Here is a 27,443-nt window from a genome sequence, read left to right on the forward strand (position 1 = left end):
CCCACGTCTGTGCAGGGGAGGAGGAGGAAGGACAGCCTCAAGGCCAGCCAAGGGCCAGGCAGGTGGACAAGGAGGGATCCTTTGACCGCTGAGCAGCTGCTTCTCAAGAGTTTATGCAAAATTTCTAGGAATGTATCATTCTGATCAGGACCCACTATCAAGTCTCTGTGAGTGCCAGGTCTGCTTGGGGAATATCGAGAGCATCATGTGCGGCTGCCATCATCTGCAGCTGTGTCCCCAGCACAGTGGCTGTGGTCGGAGGATCTCTGTCTACATCTGCGCCTGCGTGAGCCCGGCAGGCCTTCAGACCTCATGTGCCCAGAACAGCGCACCTGTGTGTTACCCACACCTGTGCAGGCTGCGGGGGCCTGTCCTCTGCCCCCACAAGCACTGGTCTCCCAGCTCTGCTGTACCCGTCAGGGTTACAGGGGGACACCGCCCTCTGGTTATCCCAACCCAGGCAGAGGTCCAGCTGGGTCCTCCCCCAGTTACCCCCCACCCAGGAAGGGGTCCAGCTAGGACTTCCCCCCAGTTATCCCCTCCCCAGAAGGGGTCCAGCTAAATTCCTGGAACAGGGGCCTACTAGTTCTCTTCTCCCTAGGGTTTGCTCCTGTCTCACTGGGCTGGGGAGTTGCGGGGTGGGGGGGCGGTCATCCAATGGAGGGCTCCCAGTTAGGAGAGAATTCCATCTTGGTCTGAAGACTGTGACCTGTGTAGGCCAGGCCCAGTCAGCCAGAGGCCAGTCAGGCAAGGTGGGTCACTCGGGCAGCAGGTGGACGACCCACCCAGAGCCCTTCTTGTCCTCCTGCCCACCTCCTCTCCTGGCCACTATCCCCAGGTCTCCAGTCCATAATTCTGATCCTGTACCTGCTGAACCCTTAGGAGAGGTCGTCTGTGTGAGCCCCAAGTCCTGTTGGCCTGTCCCTGGAGTCAGTCTTAAAAGCACAGGACGTTAAATGGGGCACCTCCTGCAAACCCAGAGACCTCCCCTGAGGCTGGTGAAACCCGGCCCCCTAAAGTGCCCTTGGGGAGCCCCTCTTCCATCACACAGCAGGGTCCCTGGGGCATAGGTGCACCTCCTACCTCACAGTGTCAGCCCTTGGCTGCAAGGTGGCCAGGCTCACGGCAGGGCTGATGCAGACCTGGGTCTCTGTGCTCCTCCACTGCCCTTCCAGGGGTGCCCCAAAGCCAGGCCTCGGGTGGGAGTTTCCATCCACCTTAGGGGACTGGGGACACCCCATGCCCCTGCCTGGGGACGCTGTCCCAGCTCCCAGTTCCAGGCTCACCTCCCGCCCAAGGAAACCAGGAGGCACGTAGGAAAATACAGTCTTTATTGGTCATCTGAAACAACAAACCAGAAATATAATTTTGCCTTTAAAAATCTTCTGTCTCAGGCTAAGACTCCACCACTGACAACACCCAGCCTTCCCCCACTCCCCGAATCCCCAGATCCGGTGTCAGCCAGCACCTCAAAAGAAGGAAGACTGTGGCCAGCTGGGTGGGCAGCCTGCGATCGGCACCCCCGTCCTTGTCCTGCCTCAGACCCGTGTTCTGGGTACCCACCCCCCCAAAACCTCCCGTCTCAGAGCCAGAAACCAGCCTGATGGCACCCGACCCTTCATAAGCTTGGGGAGGCTGGTGTCCTGCAGAGAGAGCCCCAGACTCACCTCAGATCACACTGACCAAGGGGGTAGACCTGGGCAAGGAGAGCCTGCACTGCCCCCTCTAGCCCCCGCCCCCAGCCTCGGTCCCTGTGGTGGCTTGGGGGTTACGGGTAGAGAGAGACGGGCTCCCAGGGCCGTGCTCTGGTTTGGGCCCCAGTCCAGGGGCTGTGAGGATTGTGGGAAGCCAGATGGAGCGGACAGAACGCTGGGAAAGGGACCCCCCCTAATGACACCACTGAGCAGAACGCAGGTGGCTTTCCCTGCTCCCGGCATCTGCTTGGGATATGCTGGCAGGGCAGTCACAGAGTATGAGCCAGTCCCCCGACCTGAGGTCACAGGCCCAGGGATGCTGAAGGTGGAGGCCGGGGGATGAAGGTGCAGAGCAACAGTTCTGGGGCTGCAGGCTGAGGGAGTTGCGGTGGGGGTCCCCATAGGGCCTGGCAGGGATGTACTTCAGCAGCTCTGAGGACAAGCCCAGTCGGTGGTCTGTAGCTGGACCCCCCAAGGGCCCGCCGTCCACACACACTGCAGCCTCGAGGCTTCTGGACCAGCGGTGTCCCCAGAAAGCCCAGCAGGAGAGGTGTGAGTGGGTTACCATGGTAACGAGCAGCCTCATCCAGCAGCTCCACCTTGGCCCCTGGAGAGGATCTGAAAGGAATCCTCGTGCCATGGGTTTGGGCTTCTCCCTGTCAGCTGTGGGAGGTTGCATCAGCAAGCAGGAGGTTGCGTGGTCTGGGTGCCAAGACCAAGGGGGAGGCTTGGCTCTGCTCTCCGAGGTCCTACGACCTCTGTCCCCATGCGACTGTGAGTGCAACGCCAAGCAACTGGGAAAGTGACCAGTGAGCAGGGCAGGGAGGTCGGTAATGCAGGGCCTGGTGGTGTCAGCCAGGGCCTGGTGCTGGGTTTCCAAGCACCGGTCCCAATGGCAGGGCTGGTCTGACAACATGTTGGTACCAGCCGCTGGAAGCTGGGCCCAACATCGGCCCAGCTCAGAAGAGAGTCCCAGAAACCGGCCCCGCACCCCGGATGCAGGCGAGATGAGTCGAGCCAGAGGTGGGGAGCATCACAGGCTGTGAGCTGTGACTGCAGGGAAGGCTGAAGGGGCATGGGGGCACCAGGCCCAGGAGCCTCTGTGGCACACCTGTCCTTTCTGCCCGCGGTCCAGAGCTCTGGGGGGCCCTGGAGGAGCTGGTCACGCTGGTGACTTCCGGAGGCTCAGAGTCCGCGGAGGCTGGGAGGAAGGTGGAAAGGGGACAGCAGAGGGAGAGCCAGCATGCTCCCCCACCCTCTTTGGCGGGCTCTCAGGCCACGGAGGAGATCTGCTTCTGGTCCTCATGCTCACCCTCCGGGTCGCCCATGAGAGGCTGGCGCTTCTTGAGCTCGCGGTGGTACTTGGCCATGAGGGAGGCGTAGATGCAGCCGTAGGCGGCGGCCACCACCATCATGATGCAGACCACGCCGCAGACCACGCCCGCAATGATCACTGTGCCGATGGCCCGCCTCACGCTCACAGGCCGCGGCCTCTGCTTCTGGGGGCAGGCGGTGCTGGGCTCGGGCTCGGGCTCGGGGCCCGGCTTGGGCTTGGCAGGCTCCGGGCTGGCCTTGGTGCAGGGCGGCCCGAGGACCTCCTGCCCGGCTGAGCTATTCTGATCCTCCAGCTGGGAGCAGTAGTTGAACATCTCCATGGGGACCATGCGCATGTCCTTCCCCCTCAGCTCCTTGGGCAGGGTGCAGGCCAGCTGGTCCAGGCGCCCCCCTGCATCGGGAGAGAGAAAAGGTGGGATGAGAACCAGCAGTCCCTCTCCCAGCCCCAGGTTCCACGTGGAGGGCGCAGGAGGACCAGTTTCCACCAGCAAGGCGGTGAGTCCTGCAGCCATGGCGATAGGAGAGGAAAGCGGGGGACTAGCGTGTATGAAGCCCAGAGCCGGTGAGGCAGGTACACATGATGGCATTTAATCCATGCAGAAGCCTTGTAACGTGGACAATGTTCCTGTTCCTATTTGACAGAGAAGCACACAGACATCCCCACCTTGCCTGCTCCCCAGAGTCAAACCGGCCACTCCCCGCCCAGTGCTCAGGAAGGAGGGGCAGAGAGCCAAATGTAGTCCATACTCCTCCTTGCCTGATCCTTGCTGACCCATCTGTAACCCAGACACTGTCCTGATCCCTGCTGACCCGTCTGTAACCCCCGGCACCGTTCTCCCCAGCATCTCATGCCCCCGGGCTCCTCCCACTAACATCAAGGGCAGAAGTCGGAGCCACGCTCCTCCAAGAGGGACCTTGGTCCCTAAGGTACCTCCTTGGAGAAGGGAGAGGAGAAACCACAAGGGTGGTGTCCTTCTTAGAGCAACTGTGGCCCCATCAGCGCCCTGGCCGCAGCACCCTGAGCCCAGAGGCATCTTGTTAGGGGACTCCGAAGACCCCCAGAGCAGAGGAGGGGCCAGAGTCAACGAGGGCGTGAGGGCCACAAAGGCTGCCTAGGCTCGTCCAAACGATGGCCGGGCCAGACTTGACCTGGGGGAGGCGGGTGCAGAACACAGGTGGGGCGAGAGGAGGGGAGCTACCCAGACACCCCCTTTGGGCCTCTTTCAGTGTCCGGAGACCGAGATGCAGGCACTGCCTGCCCTCCTGGAAGAGCCTGGGCTCCTGTCCCCTCATCCCTGCCGGCGCCCAACCCAACCCAGCCCAGCTGCCGCAGACTCCCCACACAATAGACATCAGTCTTTCCCGTGTGCAAGAAAAGCCTACGTTCTTTGTTTTGGTTTGGTTGGTGTCTTTTGGAGGAATGCAGGGTGGAAAATAGCTCCAACAGTGAAAAGTTCCTAAAATGTACATTCCCCTCCGTGCTCTTTACTTCCCTGTGACCGGTGACCGTCTGGAGGGGCAAGGACGTCCCCTGCAGGTCACACATCAGTCTGGTTGTCCAATCCTCTGTGCCACCAACCGCCTGTGCAAGGCTTACACCCCGTGAAATGTGTCCAGGGCCTTTGTGCCGGCGGGAACTGGCCATGGAGATGGGGCGACCTCACCTTCCTGCTCCAAAAACCTGAGGCCAACTCCTTCCCAGCCACGTCATCTTATGCAAAGGACCTAAGTCACGTAATCACTCACGAGGCTCGATTTTCGTGGCTGTCATAAGAATGACCATCTCAGCTGCTCTAAGGGGTCAAGCAGGTCATGGGTATGGAAAGATACTCGGAAACTGGAAACTATACAAATGTTCATTATTATTTCTCCTCTCACAAAAAATGGGAGAAATTACCACAGTGACTAATATTTTATGGCACTTCATCATTTGTAAAATGTTTTTAATTAACTAATGTATGAGAATATTGAGCAAATAATGAGATTGTGGAAACACTTTGAAACAAAAGGAGTCAGCCTGATGAAAGCATTAGAGTCCTTTTCACATCAATTCATTCATTTAGCAAATATTCTTGGAGCCCTACTTCGTGCTGGTCATGTGTCTAGTTAAGCCTGGTTAAATATTATGACTTCCACCAGCAAGCATGTGGACATATAAATGAGCAAGCTTTACTGCAGACCCACTTTACACTGAGCACTTTTCCAGCTACTTTCCATGTGTTTCCGATTTAATCTGCACAGAGATTCTCTGAAGCAGATATTGTTATTTGCCCCATTTCACTGATGGGGGCACAGCCACAGAGGCTAGCCTACTTTCTCAAGATCACACAGCTAGTAAGTGGCAGAGCCATGAAGCCAACCCAGATCTGGTGCTTTTAACCAGGCTTACATCTTTGCCCTCCTGTCCATTTCATTTAATCATTTTGAAGCTTTTTCTAGGACTTGCCTGGGGTTAACGAAAGGAGGAAGGGAAGGAACTGGAAACCAGAGGCTTTGGGCTTCTTAGCCAAAGCTTTGATAACAGAACTTCTTGGGAGGAGGAGTTGAGATCAGTGTCAAAATGCAAATGGGATTGCATCTGTGGATCTGAATTCTACTCTACCTCCCAAAACTGTGGGTGTGTAAGAGGTGGCTGCATTATTCAGAGGAGTGAAGGTGTTTTTAATTCATCCCCTCTTCCCCGGGCCCAGGGATGCCCAGGGGTCAATTATACTGTGTGTTCAAGTCCGTCCTGAAAATCCACAGAAGGGAGAGCACATGGCAGGGAGTCAGTCTGGAGAGAGAGAGGGCAGAGAAGGGCGGCCGGAGCGGAGGGGACACGGGAGGAAGGGGCAGCACCAGCCCCTCTGCCTGCTGCTGGCCCATCCAGCCTCCCCTGCACTCACCTCGGTAGGAGAACCACTCAAGCCAGCGCTTGAAGTCCCGCAGGTGGCAGTCGCACTCCCAGGGGTTGTCTGCCACCTGCAGCAGCTGCAGGCCGGCCAGGGGCTCGAAGGTCCGGCGGTCCAGGCTCTGCAGGCGGTTGGCGCGCAGAGACAGGGAGCGCAGGGCGGGCAGCCCGTCGAAGAGGCCGGGCGGGAGCCGGGCCAGCCCGTTGAGGGACAGGTCCAGGTGGCGCAGGCGCGGCAGGGGCCGCAGCAGCGCGGCGTCCAGGGCCCGGAGGCTGTTGTTACGGAGCTGCAGCTCCGTCAGGTTGGCCAGGTCCCCAAAGGCCGCACGCGGCAGCCGGTCCAGGAAGTTGTTGGAGAGGTCCAGCCGCTGCAGGCCCGACAGGTTGGCGAAGGCCCCGCCAGGCAGGGAGCTCAGCCTGTTGTTGAGGAGCAGGAGGCTGCGCGTGGCAGCCGGCAGGTCCGGGGGTGGCGCAGTCAGGCCCAGGCCGCTGCAATCTACCTGCAGGCCGCGGCCGTCGCACGTGCAGGGGAAGGGGCAGGCGGGAACGGCCTCCGCCGCACACAGGGCGATCCAGCAGGCGAGCCCTGGGGGATGGACGGGGGACAGAGGGACAGATGGTCACCACCTCTTCCTGCTGTCCCCTTCGTGCAAATCCCACAACAGGGCCTTGCCAGGATCCCCATGGCCCACCCACAAGTGTGCACTAGCGTGTCCTGACCACGTGAGACAGAACTCAGTACCTGCAGCACCCTCACGTGAACAGATCCCCTGTGGTGGGTCCCCTCAGGCGCCTGGACCCCCGACATGATAGACGTTGACACGACAGAGGATGTGGGGCTGTGAGGGGACCCTCCACATCCCTCTCCAGGGGCACTGCCGTGGGAAGGATTCTCTTCCCTTCTCTCGGTGCCCACCCCCGACATGCATCTAGAGCTGCACAGAGAGTGGGTGGGGGCTGTGCCGTATGCACCAAGGGGCACACCAAGCCCCCCCACCCCGGCCTGCAGTAATCCCACATCCAAGACAGGCCAGCACCTCAGGGTGAGGAGGGAGCCCTGGCACCCAGTTCCCATCCCGAGACCACTGTGGAAATGACGGGGTGAGACGCCAGCTCCCCCTCCACGCAGAGGACATTGGGGTGCGAGCCACAGAAATCTTGGGCCCGGACACGCCCCACATCTGTTCTCGCTCTAGGCCTTGCCCTCAGCGGGCGGCTCCGTCCCCAGTTTCTGCAGGAGGAATCCGGTGGCAGCGTTCCTCTCGTGGTCTCATGGTTTGCCCAGAGCCCTTGTGGCGGGGCTGCAGGGGGTCACTCAGAGAAGACCGCCTCAGGGCAGCTCACTCCGGGGTCCACCCTTCTAAGAGTGAACGCAAAGCCCCCTCTGCTGTCCTCCTGGGTATCCCCACGGAGAGGAAGGGACGCTGGCCAAGCCCAGAGGAAGGCCCCAGCCAAGGAGTGATGGAAAAGTTCAGACCCACTCTGACCACTTGGCTCCACTGGGAGAGGCAACACCTCCCTGACCAGGTCCAGGAGGGGGTGGCTCTGAATCTATGTCCAGCAGGGGTCTGGTGTCTGGTGTCCCGAAGGGCAGAGCCTGAGGGAACAGGACAGGACTGCACCCCCTTTCCTGGAGGGTCAGTGACACCTGAGAGGCCTGACCAGGCTGACACCTGAGCCTCTCTGTTCTCAGTGGGGAAATGAGCACCGGTAGGGCCAGGGATGCCAACTGGAGGCCCTTCCGTCCACCTGAGGTCACCTGCTGGACCGCTGACCTATCGTCCTCTGAGCTGACTGCAGTCAAGGCAGCCTGCCCAACTCCCCCCGCCCTGCCACTCGGAAGTCAGCCTCCCTTCCTTCAGGCCCCACTTTGCCCAGAGAAACACTCAGCCCATCCGGCCTCCCCATTCAGAAGGACCAACGGGACTAGAGGTCACCGTCCCCCTGCCCTGAGAAATTTAGGCCGGCGTGAAAGCTCTGGTGACAAGAAAACAGAGCCATGTGTTGCGAGGTGTTGAGTGATTCTAGAAGGAGGCTGAAAGGGGAGCTGGGCATCTCGGAGCTCAGCCGCTCTGCGTGGTGAATAATTCAGCTCGCCTATGTCGTGGGGCGGTGGCATCTCAGGGCTGACCAGGCGCCGGCAGGTCAGGTGGAGGGACGTGCCCCCGGGACGGTTCTTACCTCTAACCCTGTAGCCTTGACCCGTCAGCTGTGCGAGAATTCCCAGGGCTTCCTTCACCCGACCGCTCACTAGTCTCCCTTGTGGGAAGTGGGCGGCCCGGGTTCCCCATATACAGGGGAGGGCCTGGACCACACCCCGAAAGCCCTTCCAGCGCCGTGTTCCAGCGCTGGTTCCCTCCATCTTGGGGCCCTAACAGCAGGCTCCAGGCCCACTCAGCCTGCAGCCAAGCAGGACAAGAGATTTGCCATTAAGAGATGGAACTGGGGCCCCTGGGCTCAGGAGCAGTCCCGTCTAAGGGGACAGAACTGCATGTGGGACCCCGCTCCCGATCAGCCCACCACAGAGCTCAGAGGTGGCTCTTCCCCTGGAACCAAGGGCAGGGCTGGTGACGGACACCCGGGCAGATGGTCCCTGCACCCCCGCTAGCCCTGATGCCCGACCCTGCTCCCCCTCCACCGACTCACAAGAGATCTGCCTCCACAGAGTGAGCCAGGTCCTCGGCTCAGGGCGGCCGCCCGGGGCCAGCATGGTGGCTGCACAGCTGCCAGGCCCCGCACCTCCGGGGAGAGGAGCCCCCGTCTGTCTGCTCGGTCAGTCCTGAGAGAGTGGGAGAGAGAGCTGAGCAAAGCGGGCATCGGGTGTTCCAGCCCAGGGCTTGTGGAGGTGGCCGGTGTCTCTTTACACCCCTCTCCTGTTCTTCTCAGCTCTGATTCCCTGGCTGGAGGAGAAGGGGAGGGAGGGGGCTGAGAACCCAGGAACCTCAGCCTCCCTGGATGAGTCAGGATGCGTGCAGGTGCAGGCGGGCATCCCGGGAGCCCTCAGATGGAGCCCAGACGGCACTGAGCTCCGGGCTAGGAGATACAGGAGACGTCCATCCCCCCCGCCGCCCCAGCCCCCATCCTCTGCCTGCCCCTTCTCCTTATCTCCCTGCATGATCTCCTGAACGTGTCTGGAGTCATGTGGCCTCCTCTGTGAACAGGTCTCCCCCCCCCCCGTCCCAGGTGCTGAAAGCCAGGGCTACCTGGCTCCCCACCCCACTGCACTCTTACCATGGCCCCCGGGGAGGCAGAGACCAGGCCCAGCACAGGGGCAGTCGGTGGGTCAGCCGGTGGGTGGGTCGCGGGAGAGGCCCAGGTCCGCTTTCGCCGCGGGGCAGCCCCCTGCTTTCCCTCCACGGTCTCCTAGTGGGGGAGCGGCTGTGCTCTGTCCTCCGCCTCCAGCAGATCTGGGGAAAAACTCATCAGCTCAGGGGCTCGTGCTGCAGTGGGGAGACAGGCCGGGCAGAGGGTGAGCTTGCAGGGCCAAGGACAAGGAGGGGGGCTCCGCCTCCCAGGGGACCCACTCCCGCCCCAACCCAATGGCACAGGCGCTCCCTGCTTCCCTCCCGATGTGGCCAAGGGCCCCATCACAGCTGGGCCTGGCACCAGGTGGGGAAGGCCAGCCGGGAGGGGGGCTGTGATGCTGCTCGCAGAGGGCGGCCACATGGGTCCCCCCGGTGGCTCTAGGTTGCAGCCTCCCGCTCCCCCTCCCACAGCCGGTTTAATTCTGGGAGCCCAGGAGCCAATGGCAGAGCCGAGCAGACGCTGAGGAGGTGGGAGGAGCTGCTGGGGGCCTGCTGAGCCCTGGAATCTCATCACCGAGCAGGGCTTCCCTCGGGCACCAGGGGCTTCTCCTGCCTCCTCCCCCACCCCCTCCACACAGCTGCCAAGCTGCCTCCTGGCCCTGCAAGCCCAGTCGGAGCACAGCACCCACGGGTCCTCAGCAGTGGCCAGGCAGGGGCATCTGCTTAGCGTGGGGGCCGCTCAGGATGGAGGGCAGTAGGGAGGGGACCACTGTTGTTGGGGGGGGCACCTGGCTCTGGACTTCAGCCCCCATCCCCTGCTCTGGAGGGCTCACAGCCTCTTAGGGGCTGCAGAGTAGGCACGCTGGGCAGATGTGGGGTGAGGGAGCAGCCTTGAGGATGGACCAGGGTCCTGGACTCGGCGGTGGAGGAGCAGCTCAGGGGTCGTCTCTGGATACCCCCCTACCTTCCAGGGCCAGACCCCATGGGCTCCTGGCTGAAACACCCAGGTCAGGGTGGGCTCTGGGTTCAAGTCCCTGTCAGCCGCTCTGTAAGTTAAACCCCATCAACTCACTGTGTCTCAGTCTCCTTATCTCGAAGACGATGAGCAAAACACGGTGTCCCCCATGAGATCAGTCTAATCGTGGGAGGCGAGTTCATGTCTGCTGAACTCAGGACATGTTGTCTTGGAAGACAGTCTAGGTGACCTCAGGTAGATGCAGGGAGACAGCGGGGCCCCCATCCTCCCCAGGGAGGGGTCAGCAGCTTACAAGCCTGGCTGCTGACTGCTCTTTCCTGCCCCCAGCCTCACACCTCTGCTCCCGAGCCTGTGCCAGGCCAGCAGTCGTCACATGGTGGTCGCCATGGGCCGGGCTCACACACAGCCTCCAGACCGCCATCACCGAGGTCACTGTCCACCCTCTCAGCCCCGACCCTCAGAACAGTCCCTCACTGCTCCCGCCAGCAAGGACCTTCATGTCAGCAGCTTGCAGCACTCACCCGGTACCGGGTGGGTCAGCGGCCACCCAGGCTCAGAGACCAAGAGCAGCTAGCCTGGTCACACGGCCGGCCAGAGACAGAGGCCTAGTCCCTGGTGACGGTCCCCGGCAGTGGCCCCAGCAGGGAGACATGTAGGTGTGGGCTGAGAAGGGTGCACACACGCTCCCAACACAGCACGTGGTGAGACAACCCCAGAGAGTGTGCAGCCAGGGCACGTGCAGACACACGCACACGCATGCACTCACGCACCTTCAGATGCCGCCCCTCCGGCAGTTCCCGAGTGCCCCCAGCAGACAGGTGCATGGGGCAGCGGGAGAGGGACGGCCAGCCTAGAAGCAAGGTCGAGAGAGACCCCTAGGGGTCCGCCTCGGACCCACACACCCACGGGCCTTTCCAGCTGCCATGGAGAGGCAGGTGGCAGAGCACCCTCTCCCCCAAGCCCAGGCCCCATGCCCATCTGGGCTCATCCCCACCTCCCCACCCCATCCCCAGAGTGAGCACCTGTCGGTGAAGGTGACTTGAGTGCAGGTCCTGACACCCCGCCCCCCAGCGTGAGGTGCATTAAAGCCAGCCAGGTCCATTAAAGCCACTGTCTGGGGGAGGAGACGCTGGTGGCCCTGGGATCTCCAGAGAAGCCTGACAAGAACAAACCCCTCCCCAGGTCCACGGGCTGCAGACTGTGCTCCTTGGGGAGTGGTCCTGCCTGCCTGGAGACCCCAGAAGCTCCCCTCAGGGACCCCGGGGCCCAGCACTCTGCCCTCCAGCCCACCTCCAACCTGAGGACCCCCTTCCCCACCTCCCCCAAATTCGGAAGCCTTCAGCCTCGTTAGGAAAGTGTGACCTACATCAGGAAGCTAGGGGCACAGCTGCTAAGGAAGGCGCTGGCCGCTGAGGAATAAATTCACACCATCTGGGAGGGGAGACCCCACCCAGGTGGAGAACGGAAACAAGTGAGGGTGGGCGGGGTCTCCAGGCTCCAAGCCCCTCAGCCCTGTGGGCATTTTTGTCCAGTCCAGGGACAGGGGCACAGAGCAGAGGGCAGACCAGGCCCTGCTGAGAGAATCTGGGTGGAGATAGGTCAGGAGCTGAGGGCCGAGCGCCCTGAGTGCACCCCGCCCCAGAGCAGAAACGGGCCTTTCTGCCCCACCCAGCCCCCTGATACTCAAGGCCAGTCCGGGGGTCAACAGCACCAGCCTCCCCAGGGACTTTCTAGACCCAGGCCAGGCTGACAGGGTTGGAACCTGTCTCTTACAAGATCCCAGGCAATTCATGTATCTGGTCAAGTCTGAAGGGCCCTGGGCTAGGTCACTCCTCTCCTGGGGGGCCGTGTCAGGGGCCCAGGCAGCAGGGGGCGGTGGAGGAGTGGTAGGGGTGCTGGAAGCATCACCTCCTGCAGGAAGGCTCTGGACCGGGGAGACGCGTTACCATAGCCACAAGCAGCTGTGCGTGGTCCCTGGTCCCCCAGCTATTCCCCAGGCTGAGATGCGCTGTCAGCCCCACTTGCAAATGGGGGAACGGAGACTCTGGAGATTCAGTATCTTGTCTCAGGTCAGGCAGTGGAAGGTGGCAGGCTTGCATCGGAGCAGTCCAGTGGCAAGGCTGCTAACCCGGCTGTCTTTGCAGGCCTCTGGGCCAGTTCTGCGCTGCCCTGCCTGCACATGGAGGCTGCCGGAGCGGGAGGCAGGGAGCAGGGACGGGCTGCACCCTCTCAGCTGCCCAGCTTCACAGCTGACCCCGTGTCTCCTTGTCCACAGTCTGAGTACCTGACGCAGTTGTTCTTATCAAACTGGTTGCCCCCTCCCCGACGCCCTCCTTCCCAGGGATGCCCACAGATGCTATGGGGAGAGTCCTGGGGGGCAGGAGTCTTCCTGGGTGGGGGTGGGGAGGATGCTTTCTACAACCCCTGCAGCAGGGGCTGTGCACTGAGGTGAACAAGTGGGCTGGGAGCTCCAGGGAAGCTGGGGCGGAAGGTGCTGACGGGCAGGAGGCGGCAGCTGGAGCAGAAGGGCCCACGTGCTCCCTCCCAGCTGCGTGGGGGGCCGTGTTCCCTGGAGACTCGAGGGCCAGAGTCCCCTGGAGACCCAGGGGCGGCCGCCTCGCCTGGCCCCAGGAAGGAGCGGCCTGCCGTGTTCCTGTCTCCCGCAGACACCCAGCTAGGGGGGCCTCAGATCTCTCTGTGATTCTGCACCCACCCGCCTCCTCCTCCAGGCAGGGCTGGCTCAGTCTCCAGTTAGAAACCTCCAGCAAACCCCACAGGCCTGGCGTCCACGCCCCTCCTCCCTGCTGCCCAGTCACGTCCATCCCCCTAAGTCCATCCCCCTGAGACCTGTCCATCCTGGGTCCACGCCCCATAGCCAACAACGTCCACTGTGCCTTGACCGGCACGCCTGCCCCTGGGACATCATGCCAACCAGCTGCACACCCTCTCCCCTGGATCTCCACCCCAGAATGAGACTTCTGCACCCTGCGTTCTTCGGAGAGGTGAAGGTCACAGAGGCGAGAGGCCGGGCTGAGGCCAATGCCTAGGGCCCTGAGGGCAGCGCCTCCTTCCCGCCCACCCAAGCCCAAAGGCCCCCCGTAGGCAGGACCAGGGTGCCCACGCTGAGCCCTGGGGGTGGCACAGGGCTGTGCCCTCCACCTGCGACCACCGGCCTGGCCTTCCGGGCCCTTCCCACCTCTTCCCTGCCCAGCACCCGGAACACAAGCGGCTCAAGCAGTGCGGAAACAGGTTTTTTTAAATCTCTAAATTTGTTCTTGGAGGAGACAGCCTCCTGGTTCATTTTTAAATGCGAGTCCCGTTTTCATCCCCAACTTCCTGCAGTCTGGCTTTCTTGTCAGACACTCCCAATCTCAAGCAGACCCTCTGGGAAGACGGACATAAAGTACCCCCACCCCCATCACTTCTCACAGGAGTTGCTCTTGGGCAGGTTCTGGACCAGGCTCAGTGGTGGCCTCGGGCAGGCAGGGGATGAGGTCTGATCTGTGTAGTGGAGGGGAGAGACCTCCCCTGGCACCCCAACCTTTACAAACCCCCTCCCAGCTCCTCAGCTTGGGGATTGAAATGCGGGCAGGGTTTGCTCGCTTGGCCCCAGACACAGCTTCCAGGCAAACGCAAAAGAGCCAGATCGGATCTTAAGAAGCCTCCCCCTCCTCCTTCCGCCACCCCCGGCTGGCTTCCCTGGTCTCCCTCTCTTGGCAGAGCCGAGCCTGTGCAGTGGGGAGGGGGGATCACTGCGGGTTTCCCTCCCGGCTAGACTCCTCCGCCGTCTCCATGTGCTCAGCCTGCCCCCCAGCACCCCAGCCTGTGTAGTTATCTAAGCTGCCGGGTGTCAATCTGAGTCAGACCAGGTGATGCCCAGCCATGGCCTGACAGCCAGGTGCCAGCCTGCCCCCCACCCACCCCAGGCAGGAGACAACAGCTCAGGGGGAGGACAAGGAGGCCCAGACGCCTGGTTAGGGGGCCTCTGACTTGCACTGTCCTGTCCTGGCCGCCCCTAAGCTAAGTCCACCACCCCTCCCAAGGCTTCCTGACCCCTTTGTAGGTAGAGGGGGTGTGCATCTGGGGGACTCCAGCCTCAGCTTGGATCCCGGGGCCACCACCGGGCCTGGGTGGGCTGAGAGCTGATCCAGCGCCTCGAGGAAGGGCAGGAGGAAGGGCTGGGAGGCACCCCTCCCTCGTCCACTCCCAGCCACGCCCCCCAGGGAGGATCCGCTGGAGCCTGGGGACTCAGGCTCCCCTGCACCCCGTCCAAGGGCAGCCTCCTGGGAGCCAGCGCCCCACGCTGAGGGCGTCCTGTAGAGACGTCAGACAGGCCCCCGAGGTCCAGTGCCCCAGGCTGCCCCCTACCCCACAGACGTCCGCTGTGCCCCCTTCCCATGGCACCCAGATTCCGGGGCTGTCTGTGCCGAGCTGGGCATGCAGGTGGCCCAGGGCCCCCGGCTGGCACCCCGCATGCTGCAGGGATGGTTTCTATGCCACCGGGCCTGTCGTCTGGCCCCGTGGCTGCCTCCTCCCTCCTCCTCTGCCAGAATCCTGGCTCCTGTCCCCAACACCGGGAGGTCAGAGTTCCCTGTGCCCTTCAGCCGCCCAGATGTCCGGTCCTGAGTCCAGCCCCAGCCATTGCCCCCAGGTAGGAGGCAGAGCAGCTGTCCCTGCAGGCACAGAACCCAGCAAGGATGGGCTCGGGCCCCAAGCCCAGCTCCTGCAACGCCCCCCCCCCGCCCCCACCGCACCCCTGCCGAGCGCTCAGCACTCACCTTTGGCGCGAACAAGCCCCTTGAATCAGAGGTCTGAGCCGTCCAGCCAGCCCCTCCTGGAATTCCTGGAGGAATCAGACAGCGGCACAGCCCGATCCCCAGCAGGACCTGGGTCCCCAGCAGGACCCGGCAGCAGCGCACCGGCGGGAGGGACGCCTGCGGCCGGCCGCCTCCTCCTGGGGCCAGGGCTGCCGGGTCAATGACACCCGGAGGAGGAGAGGGAGGGACAGAGGGAGCCGCGGAGAGGGGCAGGCGGGGAGGGGCGCGTGTGTGCGAGCCGAGAGCAGCGGAGTGACAGCGGGGGAACATCCGCGATGACAGCGACAGGCGCGCACACGGGAGGCGGGCGCACGGGCGGGCGGGCGCACACACACCGGAGGCGCTCACCCTTGAAACGCTCCCGTTTCAGGGGGAGATGCGGCCGACCCTGAGCTCCAGGGGCAGGATTGCTGTTTACCAGCGCTCCCCACCACCACCTTCCCTCCCCGCCAACGCAGGCTTTCCCGCCCTGGCCGCCCCCCACACAGCATCCTCGGGCTCTGTCCCCTCTCCCCTTCCCTTTGGGGACTGAGCGGCAGGACCCAGAGCACAGAGGCCCCGGGGAAGCGGGAAGCTGCTCTGAATCTGTTCTGGGGTGGGGGCCGCGTATCTCCCACCGTGCCTGCAGGAGGGGAAAGCGGAACCCGGTCTTGGTCAAAGGGAGATCTTCTGGATGGGTGCACGAGGGCCCATCTGCCTGAAGTCCTCCAGGGAGGGGCCCCAGGCCACACAGAGCCAGGAGCATGCAGACATACAGAGGTCACTGAGCCTCATGACCCCAGACCAGGGCTATCTGGGGAGGGAGACGCAGGCAGGCTGGGCCGGGGCCTGGGGGCAGGTTGTCTGGAGAGCCCTGGGTGAGCCCGGAGGAGCGCAGGGGCGGGGGGGCTGGGGGGAGGGGGAGTGGCGGGCAAACCCAGCCCCCTCCCCAGCCTGGACCTCTGGCTGGATGGGGACAGAGTGACATCAAGAGCTCAGAGGCCTCTCTACCAGCCAGTCAGGATGGAGGCGTTAAGAGAAATCGATATTCCAAGGGAAGGCAGGGGTTGACCTGAAGGAAAGGACGTCAGGGACCAGTCGGGGAGGAGCCTCCGGCCAGAGCTGGACCCTGGTGAACTTCCTGGCACCTCTCAAAACCTGCCTGATGGCTGGATCCATGGCGTGTTTGTCAGGGGTATCCAACGTCTCTCTTCCATTTCGCCTGCTTGCGGGGGGTCTGTGGTCAGCACTGGGTGCAAGCTGAGAGAGCCCTTGACGCTCCTGCACCCTCTGTCTCTGTCTGCTATGCTGGGCAACAGCAGGAGCATTGGAGGGAAAGCAGCCTTCCCTCCCAGGATCCCAGCCTCCCACCCTGCATTGTGAGACTGGCCCCCACCCGCCCCCCACATCCCCTGGTCCCCTGGCTGCTCCCAGGACAGCACGTCCTTCCCATCATCTGGAACCCTCTCCTTACCCGCAGGACACCTCCCCCTCCTTGAAAACTCAACCAGAACTCCTGTCCTGGTGCATGTGCCCAGCTGGACCATCTCCTCTGACCTGTATCACAGAGGACAGCTGTCTGTGGGTGGGTGGGTCACCCCAGGCCTACAACGGAGGGCCCTTCCAGAAGAGGGGTCCGCCTCCCCTGGCTGAGTGAGGAATGGGCAGGGATGGAAGAGCCCAGCCAGGTGTTGGGGTCCAGAGGCTGGACTCCACTGCTCACTGAAAACCAGCCATTAGCTGTTTGTTAACAGGACTGCAGGGTTACTCACTGCCCCAGAGTGGGCAGGTGGATGACGAGGTCTCAGGTCCTTGAGCTCCGGCTCCCCAGCTGCTATGTAAAGGATGGGCCCTGCCGACCTGCAGCCGCGCCCCCCCACCCCAGGTCAGCACAGCCTGCTGCTGGGTTTCAAGGACACAGTCGACAGGAGAGCGAGGGAGGGATGATGGAGTTTCCGACTCCCGGGGCACGGCGGCTCTGGCGGGGCGGATTTGTGCGTGTACCGCACGGCTGTTTTGTTTTGCCGTCTGTGATGACAAAGCAACGCGGAGGTGACAGCCAGGACGCAGAGCAAAGAGGAGCATCTTGATAAGCTGTCTGCCGCCTGTGGCCTTATTGAGGCTCTTTGTCTGCCAGCCTTGCGAGCGAGTGGGTCTTAAAGAAAAACTGCTTTGCAGGAAGCAGGCAGAGGAGGGCAGGAGGCGGCGTGGAGCCGGGGACAGGCTGGGAAGGGGCAGGAGGAAGGGGGTCCGATCGCTCCCCCTCCGACAGGTTGTGGCAGGTCCCCCTAGGGACCAAGGTCGGGCTCTGATGCAAGGACCTGCCAAGCACAGGCCTGGGGGAGTGAGGACAGCAGCCTGGGAGGATGGAGGCCTCACCCGCCCTTGGCCTCGGCCAGGGACCAACTCTCTCTTCACCACTCCGTCTGCTAACCCTGACTGAGGGGTGGTCCCACCTGCATGCACACAGCAGACTTCCGGGCGGTGGCGGGGGCGGTGGGGTGCAGTGCCAGGCAGGGGCAGCCAACCTGGGGCCCACCGTAGTGGGGGATGAGGTCTGAGAGCCACCCTGGAGTCTCCCCGGGGGGAGGCTGGGCTCTTTGATGGGGTGGAAAAGCATGATTCGGGTTGTGAAAGTGAAATCACTCAGTCGTGTCTGACTCTTTGCAACCCCACGGATGGTAGCCTGCCAGGCTCCTCTGTCCATGGGATTTTCCAGGCAAGAATCCTAGAGTGGGTTGCCATTCCCTTCTCCAGGGGATCTTCCCAACCCAGGGAATGAACCCGGGTCTCCCACACTGCAGGCAGACTCTTTACCATCTGAGCCACCACGGAAGCCCTGCCTCGGGTTGTGAGGCAGGCATTGAACAAAAGGGCTTGAAATGATTCGAGCCCCAGGTAAGGCGTGGCAGAGCACAGTGAGTGAGTTGTCCTTAAATCCTTGAAGATGCCCACTTCCTGCCCCCTTGTCCCCCTGCCCCCGCACCCTGCCTTTCTCACTCCGAACCAAGCCCTGCTCTCAGCATCTAACCGTTCCTCCCTAGGAAATTCTTCTTTGTGTCTCACCTGAACTCCCCATCTCTTAGTGGGTTCCCCTGGGTCCTCGAGGGCACCAGGCCCAGCACCCAGCACCCAGCACCCCCATCTCTAGGAAGGCGGGGCTCCAAATGGAGGGAGGAGTTCTGTGAGCCCCCCCCCCAAGGGAAGGGGAGGCCTTGCAGAACTGGCTCTCCAGTCAGGGGGCCGACTGCAGAAATCAGAAGCATTTGTTTCATTTAGCTCAAAAAGTTATTTATCAAGAGCCTCGCTATGTGCTAAGTGTTATTCTCTGGGCTAGGGAATTCCAGCCCCCTGCCCGCTGTTAGCCCCCATTCTAGGTGGGGCAAGACAGATTATGGATGAGGAAAGTAAATGTCATGCTTCCTAGAAAATAAAGAGTGATGAGATAGAGTGTGAATGGCCAGTCGAGGGGAGGACCGCGTTATCCGGGAGGTCAGGACATGGCCCCAGGAGATGCTGTTTGCACTGAGATCCAGTCGTGAGAAGGAGTGCTTCATTAATTCTAGGGAAGTGCATTCTGGGGAGGTGGGGGTGGTGGAAGGGAACGGGCAGCTGGTGCAAAGGCCCTGAGTTGGGAGCAGACTTGTTCAAGGGAGTTGGAGATTCGGGCTGAAAGCAGAGAGATCGGCAGGGCCTTGGATGCCAAACCACAGAGAAGTTTCTATTTTATTCTGAGGGCAGTGGGAAGGCCTTGGGAGGTTTTGAGCAAGGGAGAGACGCAATTTAACCTTCAGGAAGGTCACTCTCAATGCTCCGTGGGGAAGGATCCGTTCAGGGGTCTGGGGCATTAATTAAGGTGGATTGGGGTAGTGGTGGGGGTGGAGAGAGCAGGGAGGTTCATGAAGTTTGGGAACAAGGGCGGCAGCACTCTGGCGGGATGTGGCAAGATGGTGACCATTAGGTGGGTGACGTGGCCTCATTTGGGGAGGGGTCTCAAGGAGGCTCAGGTTTGGGGAGAAAGAGCCACAGTCGGGTTTTGACCATGTGAAGTCTGAAATGCCTACTGGTGACCAGGGTGGACTGACAGCAAGCAGAAAGATGTCCCAAGTCCTAGGACCAGGGCCTAGGGCCTGGGGGGCTCGTGGACCTACTGTGAGATGGACCCTTGTTCCGGAAAACAGGCTTGGGGCCTTGCTCCTCCATCTCCACCCACAAGCCTCAAAACCCTGTCTCATTAGGGAAACCTTGGCCCCGCACTCTCGAGACGCCAGAATTAGAATCCCAGAATTTCTCCCAGTTTGGAAATGCCATACCTCCAGGAGACCCGGCCCTGAGCGGTGGAGTTGCGAGGTTGAGTCTAGCTCTAGAAAGAGTCTGAGAGCTTGGACCCAGAGGCTGAGGTCAGGGTTTCTTGAATCCCGAACCATTCACGCTGCTCCCCTCTGGCTGTTGTGAGAAGGTGCCTCCTCTTTCGCTCAGCTTCTTCCTACAGGTGAGAGAAGTCTGTCTAAATGAAGGGCAAGGGGACTTCCCCGGTGGCCCAGTGGTTAGGACCATGCTGCCAGTACAAGGCTCCATCCCCAGCCAGGGAACTGAGATCCTGCATGCCCTGCGGCACAGCCAAGATTAAAAATGAATAAATAAAAAGGGCATCAGGGGAGGTTGTAATAGGAAAAATGACGGGCAGGGCTGAGGGGCCTCCTGCAGCTGTAGGGAGACATGGGGGACGGGAGCATCATGTCTCCTTCCCACCCACTCCTCTCACACACCCCCACCCCCAGACCCAACAGCAGCAACGAAGCCCCCGATTGTGGTGGGAAACCTCCCCATTGGGATGACGTGGTCTCGTGAACATGGCAGAATGCTGGGGACCCCAACCCATCCCTGTTTCACAGAAGAGGGAGCCACAGACCTCAAGGGGGGCTTGCCCTGGTTTATCAGCGCCCTCCCGGCAGGGGCTCAAGTCAGGCCCAGAGGAGAGCGTGGTCACAGGCCTTAGAGACCCCGGGCGGTAGGTCTTCTTCGTGTTTAGGGGCTGGTAACTTGGGCATGGAACCCCGCAAGCCGTCTGCCGTGTGGACTCACGCTCGGGATTTGAGCTGTCTGACACCAAGGGCATTTTATCTTATCCTCGTTCCTGATGGTAGGAAGCGGCCTCATTTCCTTATGCTTTCTCTTTCTCTATGACTTGCCTGTCTTCCTATTCTCCAGGCCCAGGTTTCTTCTAGCCTCTGGGCACCACCTCGCATTCTCCCAGCCTGTCTGGGGACCAGAGAGGCATGGTGGCTCTTGGAAGCAGCAGCATCGAGCCGGGTTTTCTGGGGCTGGGAGCCTCCTGCAGGCCTGCTCACCAGGTCCTGCCTTGTAAGGAGGAGCCTCTTATGTGGGGGCCTGAGCGGGTGTTGGAGGGGTGTCGCCTCCCACAGCACCCTGGACTCCAGCCTGGGTCTCAGTGGGAAAGTGGGACCGCCTCCCCAGGCACCCACCTCGAGCTCCTGGCTCCTAGACCTCATCATCACATCTTGGGGTATTTTCTGGTGTTGTCGGCTCTGGAGAGACAGAGGCACGCGCCCCCTCACCAGGCTGCCAGGTGCCCCCACCCCTCTGTGGATGCACCCCTTCTCTTGGACTAGGATCTAACACCTCTCTCACCATCTCTTTGCCATGCCCCCGCCCCGCTCCTCGGCAGCCGTGGGCATCCAGATGAGGATGGAGTTCCTGCAGCGCAGCTTCTGGGCCGCCACCCAGCAGGTGGGTGTGAGGGTGCGGGCAGGACACTCAGCGTGAGGACCCCGACCTGTGCACTGAGCTGCTGCCACCGGCGAGGTCCTGCCCGCATCTCAGCCGCGGACCCCGCGTGCACACACATGGGGCACACAGGACAGGAACACGCCATAGGTGCACACACACGTCATACCACACACCTCCCCCGTGTGTACACACCACATAGGATGTGACACACCCCTGCATGCACACCACAGGTGTCCTGTGGGCTCCATTCCCCACACACATCACACACATGCGTACCATGCACACACACATCACACACACACACACCACACATCACACACATCACATGCATCATGCACACATCACATACACATCACACACATCACACACATCACATACATCACACACACATCACATGCATCATGCACACATCACACACACCACACACATATGTACCATGCACACACACATCACACACACACATCACACACATCACATACATCATACACACATCATACACATCATACACACATCACATCACACACACAATCACACACACGTCACACATATCACATACATCATACACACACATCACACATATCACACACACATCACATACATCACACACACATCACACACATCACACATCACATCACACAATCACACACATCACACACACATCACACACATCATCATACATCACATCACATCACATCACACAATCACACACATCACACACATCACACACATCACAACATACATCACACACATCACATACACCATACACACATCACACATCACATCACACACACATCACACACATCATACACACACATCACACACATCACACACACATCACATCATATACACATCACATACATCATAGGCACATCACACACACATCACACATCACATCACACACACATCACACACATCACACATCCACATCACACACATATACAGCACACACACATCAAATACATCACACACGTCACACATCACATATACATCACACATATCACACACACATCACATAAATCACACACATCACACACATCACATCACACACACATCACACACGTCACACACATCACACATCACATGTCACACACACAACACGTCACACACCACGCATGTCACACATCACATGTCACACACATAACATGTGTCACACGTGTCACACACATCACACACACATGCATGCACACGGATACACAACTCACGGCTCTGTCCTTCCCTCCAGTGTGGTGCTGCGGAGGGGCCATGCCCGGAGAGCTGCCAGGACAGTGTGAGTGCCTCCCCAGTGGGAAGGGGGAGGCGTCCCCCTGATGGGCCAGCCCCTCCTTCCCCAGCCTGAGCTCCACACGGAGGCCTCCCCACATGGTCCAGCGGGCAGGCAGCAGGACCAGAAGTCAGTGTTAGGGCCTGGCCTTGACCTCCTTCTGGGCTTCTCCCCAGGACCTGGACTGCTTCATCGTTGACAACAATGGGTTCATCCTGATCTCAGAGAGGCCCCAGGAGGTAAGATGCTAAGGAGGCGGAACTAGGGGGGGCAGGTCACATCGTCCAATGACCTCGACGGTCAGAAAAAGGCCAGAAGCAATAATCCTGGCCCAGAGACAAGAAGTAGAGAGTCTGAAACCACAGCTGGCACTGAGAGACCCCAGAATCCAGCCTTTTCACCTCAGATGCCCATAGGTGATCTTCTGTCTGTTTTGTCTCCCCCCTCTATTGGTGGGGGGTTCCCCGAGGCCCCCGGGTTTTGTCTGCAGCCTTGCCCTGGGGGCCCACCCCAGAGTCCTGAGCCCCCTCCTGCCACCCACCACCTACTCCCATCTGCCTCCCCGCCCCCCACCTTAGTCCATTCAGACATCCGGAGCAGAGCCCACAGCCAGGGCGGCTCACGAACCACAAAGATGCTCACAGTTGTAGGGGCTCAGCCCAAGGGGCCCCCCGGGGGGCAGGGTTCTCAGTGTGTTCCCAGCGGCACAAGGGGCAGGAAGCCCCCTGGGGTCTCTTCTGAGAGCACCAACCCCATCAGGTGGGCCCGTCGCCTTGGGGGCACCTTTCTGCATGTGAATTCCAGGCACAAGCTCAGACCTCAGCGCCCACCCTCCCACCTCCATGAGGCCGGGCTCTGGACTCCCCTCTTCACGCTCTCTCCCCTCGTCTGGACCTCCCGGGTGGGAAAGTCCATCCTCACCAGTCAGCCTGGCCTGGAGGTGCCCCATCACACTGCCTGGCCACATGCCCAGGACCCCCTTGGACCCAGAGCGGCCGAGGAGAAAGTACAACCCCACACACACACACTTAATGAGGCCCAGGAGGGGAAGTCCAGATGCAGGTGAAGTCTGGAGCTTGGAGCGACCCCCTGTCCCTCCCTCTCCCCCTCTTCCTGCCCTCACAGGTGGGCCGATTCCTGGGGGAGGTGGATGGTGCGCTCATGACCCAGCTGCTCAGCATGGGGGTGTTCAGCCAGTAAGTGGGGCAGGTGCCCCCCCACCCCCGACCCAAAACACATACAGAGGAGGCGGGGTCAGATGCTAAACAGACCAGACGCGTCTTAGATCCCAACCTCAGAACCCCACAGGGACCCCCAGGGCTGCAGAAGCAACCTCCTTAAGCCCGAGACCTGCGGGGGTGGGAAGGGCTGAGGTCTGCCTGAGAGGGAAAACTAGGTTTGCTGTCCCTTCTCTTTGAGCAGCCCAAGCCCAGAAATGTCATTTTCTGACCTGCTGACGAAAACCCTGCTGCAAAGTCTCCCAGGGCGGGGTGGGGGTGGAATACGGGTGGGGTCTGGACTCACCCTGTCCCGTTTCTGGCTTCAGAGTGACCATGTACGACTACCAGGCCATGTGCAGACCCCCGACCCACCACCACAGCGCCTCCCAGCCCCTGGTCAGCGTGAGTGTCCCCCCAGGGCTTCCCTCCACCAGATGGCGGCCTGTCCCTTTCTCTCCAGGAACCAGGGCCCACCTTGGCCCTCTCCCAGGCCCCCGCCGCCCACAGACCGCTCCCTCCCCGGTCTTATCTGGCAGGGAGTGGGGGTGGGGTGGGGGGTGTCAGGGCAACTCCTTCAGCAGAGGGACAGCTGCAGCCCCCTCCTTGCCTGGTTCCCACCCTCACCCCCGCACCGTCCACAACCCGTCAGGGATCCCATAGATGCCACCCAGGGTGATGACGGGCATCACCTGCTCTACAGCAGGAACTTCCCAGAACAGCTTTCCGCTGATCCCGCTGCTGGGAGGAGGTGGGGGGAGCCCGGGGGCATGGTCTCTGATGGAGTGAGGGGGCCCCAGGGCTCACAGTGTATTCCCTCTCCCCCCAGCCCATCTCTGCCCTCCTGACGGCTACCAGGTGGCTGGTGAATGAGCTCCTGCTGTGAGTGAGGAACTGGGGGCTTCAGGCAGGGGTGGGTTATGAGGGGGCCCTTTGAAGGGAGCTGCTTGAGGTCCCCATGACCCCAGAGGAGGAGGCTGAGGTCCGGGGTGGAACCAGCCAGGCACATATGGTGCCCTCTCCTGCACGCAGCTGCCAGGGGAGGGCCTCTGCCCCCCAGGAGCATCTGGACAAGGGTTCCCTGGGGGAAGGGGCAGACAGCCTGGGGACCGGTGAGGTGGGCAAGCAGATCTCTGATCACTTCTATCCGACAGGCTCCTGCTGGAGTGGAGGGCCTGGGGCTCCTGGCGTGGGGACCACGGGGCCGAGGGTGAGTGCTCGGGTGTGGGAGCCCAGAGCCCGGCATCATTCCAGCCGCCACCTGGGGGGAGGGGACTGCAGAGGGCCCACCACTCACGTCCATCCTGTCGGCCCCTCCATCACCTTCCCTCACCTCTGTGTGATGTCACGCCATCTTGGGACACCACACACCTGTGTGACATCATCCATGTGCCGTCATCCATCCTGTGTGACATCACTCATCCCATGCGACATCATCCATCCCATGTGACATCATCCATCCCATGTGATGTCGTCCATCATGTGTGACATCATCCATGTGACATCATTCATCCCATGTGATGTTGACCATTCCTGTGTGACATCATCTGCTCCATGTGACATCATGCCCACACCATGTGACACCACCATCATCACCATCATCGCCACCCCGTGCTGGGCCACACATCCTGGACAGCCAAGACCGTCTTCCATCATTGTAAGTAGAGTGGCCGAGGAGCCCCAGTGCTGGGCTGGGAGGGTCCCAGGAACCTCTCTCTTTCCAGGACTCCTCAATAACGAAGGCCCCTCCCAACTTAGAGCCTCGCTCCTTAGGGGTGGGTTTGTAGCCCAGACCTCATCCCACACGATCACAGCCCTGCCCTGGGGAAAACGGAACCCTCCAGCCCTCCCCTGGGCAATAGCTCTGACGACACCAAAAGGCAGTGTCTGTGGTCCAGAGGCCAAGGCGCCACACAGGGAACAGCTATCTGCTCACCCAGGAGTGGACGTGGGTCCCCCAGGGCGGCTGCCAGGCCTCTGAGTTTGCCAAGTCCTCTCTGAGCCCGCTCGAGTGACCACACAGGCCCCACTGAGGAGTCCAGCAAGTCTGGGCTTTGCCCCCCGCCCACCTCTAAGTGACCGTGGGGTCAGTGAGGGGGGAGGCCCAGGGCTTGTCTGGGAGCTGTGTCTGCAGAGCGCCCACTGGACCGTCCACAGGGAGCAGGGCTGTCGTCTCCCAGGCCCCCCACGCCCCGCTTGCTGCCCCTGACCTCCTCCCAGCCCCTGGACCTCACCGCTGACGGTGAGGAGAGAGCCAGGCGTCCCCAGGGTCACCCAGGGCGTCACTCACGCACAGCCGCTCCCTCCCCTCCGGACCCCCAAGTCCTGATGGCTTGCCATGTGCCAGCAGACTGAATGTCTTCCCCCCGGCGCAGTGACCGCACTGCCCAGGCTGCCGAGGCCCGCCCCCACGGGGGTGACCAAGGCCCCACATCCGTGCCCTTCTGTGTCCCTGCAGCCCACAAGCACAAGAAGCAGGACCTGCTGCAGCCCTGCGACACCGCCTACCCTGTGTTCGTCCACCAGACGGCCGTGCGGGAGGCCAGCGGCACCATGGAGTGCCGCGCCTGCCAGAAGTGAGCGGGGAGGGGAGGAAGCCGGGAGGGGTCCCCACGGCAAGGCCTCTGTGCCCGTGTCCTGGGCGGAGGGACCACAGGCCTCGGCCCAGAGCATGGCAGCCAGGTGGGGATGGGGCCGGCATAGTGTCCGTGTTGGCAGACAGGAGAGATGGCCCTGAGGCCAGGGCAGACTCGGGGAAGGAGGGCCAGCTCTCGCTTAGGCGTCTGTCCACGCAGAGGACCGGGAGGCTGGAGGATGTTCCAGGAGTGGCTGGGGCACCTGGCACCTTGGGTGCGTCACTTTACCCAGAAGGCGTCAGCTTTCCCATCAGCAAAACAGGGATAATACCAACTTCATATGGTGTGAAGAAAGTTGAATATGTACATATGAGTCTGTTGTGCACGTGTGTATGGGCACGTGGGTGTGCTGCGTGTGTGTGCATGTGCACGTATGAAATCCTCTACCCCGTAGGAAATGCCTACGGGCAGTGTCTGTGGCCAACACACCGGCTGAGCCAGTGACCACAACCGGCTTGCACCCACCCGGCTCCTAATCGGGCAGCGTGCGGGCCTGGGGCGCCACCTTGTGACCAAGCCTGAGCACTGTATCACCGATGGGGGCCGGCCCCTCCACACAGGCCTGTTTACTTGACTCGGTCTTGACTTAGGCCTGTGTTCCCCAAAGACGTCAAGAGCGACTCCTATCCCCCTAGATGTCTGGGCTTCCTTCCCTCCAATCTGTTAGGAAAGGAGCAAGGCAGCTGCAAAGGCTTGTGGGAGACGTAAACCAGGTTGCCTCCCACCAGGGAGCTGACCTGGGCCCCCAAGCCTTCGTGCCATCTCCAGAAGAGCCTCCCTGAAGCCCAGCGTCCGGCTGCTCAGAGCCTCCACGGACCAACCGCTCTCGTGTCCGCAGGTCGTTTGTGATGCAGCAGGTCCCCAGCAGTAACCTCCTGCTCCTGGTGACGGACCGCACCTGTGACTGCAGCATCTTCCCGCCAGTGCTGCGGGAGGCGGAGGAGGTCAAATATATCCTCTGGGGCTCCAGTCTGGGGGGGGACGGGGTGGACGGGGGAGCAGGGAGGGCGGGTCATCACTGAGGGGCTCAGATCTAGAGAGGTGGGGCCAGCCACCCTCACCACCAACACCCTGCCCTTCCCACGGCTCTAAGGGCTGACCTCTGACCCCGGAAGACAGTGAGGCAGTCAGTCCCACCAGGGGTTCCAGAACTGAGTCCCCAGAGGTTCCCGGGTGGCTCTGACAGTAAAGAATCCACCTGCAGTGCGGCAGACCTGAGTTCGATCCCTGGGTCAGGAAGATCCCCTGGAGAAGGGAAAGGCAACCCACTCCAGTACTGTTGCCTGGAGAATCCTATAGACGTCTGGAGGAGCCTGGCGGGCTACAGTCCTTGGGGTCGCAGAGTCAGACAGGACTGAGCGACTGTCACGCACAGGCTCCAGCATCAGCTCCGCCTCAGCTGTGTTCACCTTAACAGTGACCTCTGCACATAACGCCTCCGTCAAGTGCAACAGGATGCGTTCCCAGAAGCTCCGCCGGCGCCCGGACACCTGCCACGCCTTCCATCCAGAGGTAGGGGCTTGGGCGGGGGGGGGGGGGTCTTCATCCCCAAACCTTTGGCCTGTGCCCTTCAGACATGAGAGCGCTGGACACACAGTGTGCAGCTGTGAGGGCACCTCCTGGAACCGCCATCCGTGTGCAT

The 27,443-nt window shown here is 61.4% G+C and overlaps 2 protein-coding genes across 3 annotated transcripts in view; one reads left to right on the forward strand and one right to left on the reverse strand.

Moving 5' to 3' along the window:
* The window catches only part of CACNA2D4 (calcium voltage-gated channel auxiliary subunit alpha2delta 4), a 64,937-nt gene that overhangs the window by 36,921 nt on the left and 573 nt on the right, over positions 1 to 27,443 (forward strand). Inside the window, exons 27-37 of the mRNA XM_043439899.1 lie at positions 20,626 to 20,687; positions 21,910 to 21,954; positions 22,125 to 22,187; positions 23,074 to 23,144; positions 23,495 to 23,570; positions 23,995 to 24,047; positions 24,320 to 24,375; positions 24,802 to 24,822; positions 25,624 to 25,741; positions 26,640 to 26,752; positions 27,231 to 27,313. Of these exons, the coding sequence (XP_043295834.1) occupies positions 20,626 to 20,687; positions 21,910 to 21,954; positions 22,125 to 22,187; positions 23,074 to 23,144; positions 23,495 to 23,570; positions 23,995 to 24,047; positions 24,320 to 24,375; positions 24,802 to 24,822; positions 25,624 to 25,741; positions 26,640 to 26,752; positions 27,231 to 27,313 (761 nt within the window). The remainder of the gene's footprint in view (positions 1 to 20,625; positions 20,688 to 21,909; positions 21,955 to 22,124; positions 22,188 to 23,073; positions 23,145 to 23,494; positions 23,571 to 23,994; positions 24,048 to 24,319; positions 24,376 to 24,801; positions 24,823 to 25,623; positions 25,742 to 26,639; positions 26,753 to 27,230; positions 27,314 to 27,443) is intronic.
* Positions 1,315 to 27,342, reverse strand: LRTM2 (leucine rich repeats and transmembrane domains 2). Of its 2 annotated transcripts, XM_043441487.1 has the most exons (8): positions 26,539 to 27,342; positions 19,250 to 19,422; positions 16,411 to 16,493; positions 14,919 to 16,158; positions 9,151 to 9,359; positions 8,566 to 8,698; positions 5,915 to 6,505; positions 1,315 to 3,420 (listed from the first exon to the last, which is right to left on the reverse strand). In XM_043441487.1, exons 6-8 carry the CDS (start codon positions 8,627 to 8,629, stop codon positions 2,966 to 2,968), a joined length of 1,110 nt encoding a protein of 369 aa, XP_043297422.1. In that variant the 5' UTR covers positions 8,630 to 8,698; positions 9,151 to 9,359; positions 14,919 to 16,158; positions 16,411 to 16,493; positions 19,250 to 19,422; positions 26,539 to 27,342; the 3' UTR covers positions 1,315 to 2,965. The 2 variants fall into 2 exon arrangements, with proteins under 2 accessions (XP_043297422.1, XP_043297423.1); XM_043441488.1 differs by lacking the exons at positions 16,411 to 16,493; positions 26,539 to 27,342 and having other exon boundaries at positions 19,250 to 19,652.

The sequence above is a fragment of the Cervus canadensis genome, chromosome 21 (genome assembly GCF_019320065.1).
Source record: "Cervus canadensis isolate Bull #8, Minnesota chromosome 21, ASM1932006v1, whole genome shotgun sequence".
In the NCBI taxonomy this organism is placed as follows: Eukaryota; Metazoa; Chordata; class Mammalia; order Artiodactyla; family Cervidae; genus Cervus; species Cervus canadensis.

Coding starts and splice junctions, on each gene's coding strand:
- LRTM2 (XM_043441487.1), bottom strand. CDS start 8,629: ATGCTGGCCCCGGGCGGCCGCCCTGAGCCGAGGACCTGGCTCACTCTG. Junction 6,506..8,565: donor TCTGTGGAGGCAGATCTCTT/GTGAGTCGGTGG, acceptor TCCATCCCCCAG/GGCTCGCCTGCTGGATCGCC. Junction 3,421..5,914: donor TGAGTGGTTCTCCTACCGAG/GTGAGTGCAGGG, acceptor CTCCCGATGCAG/GGGGGCGCCTGGACCAGCTG.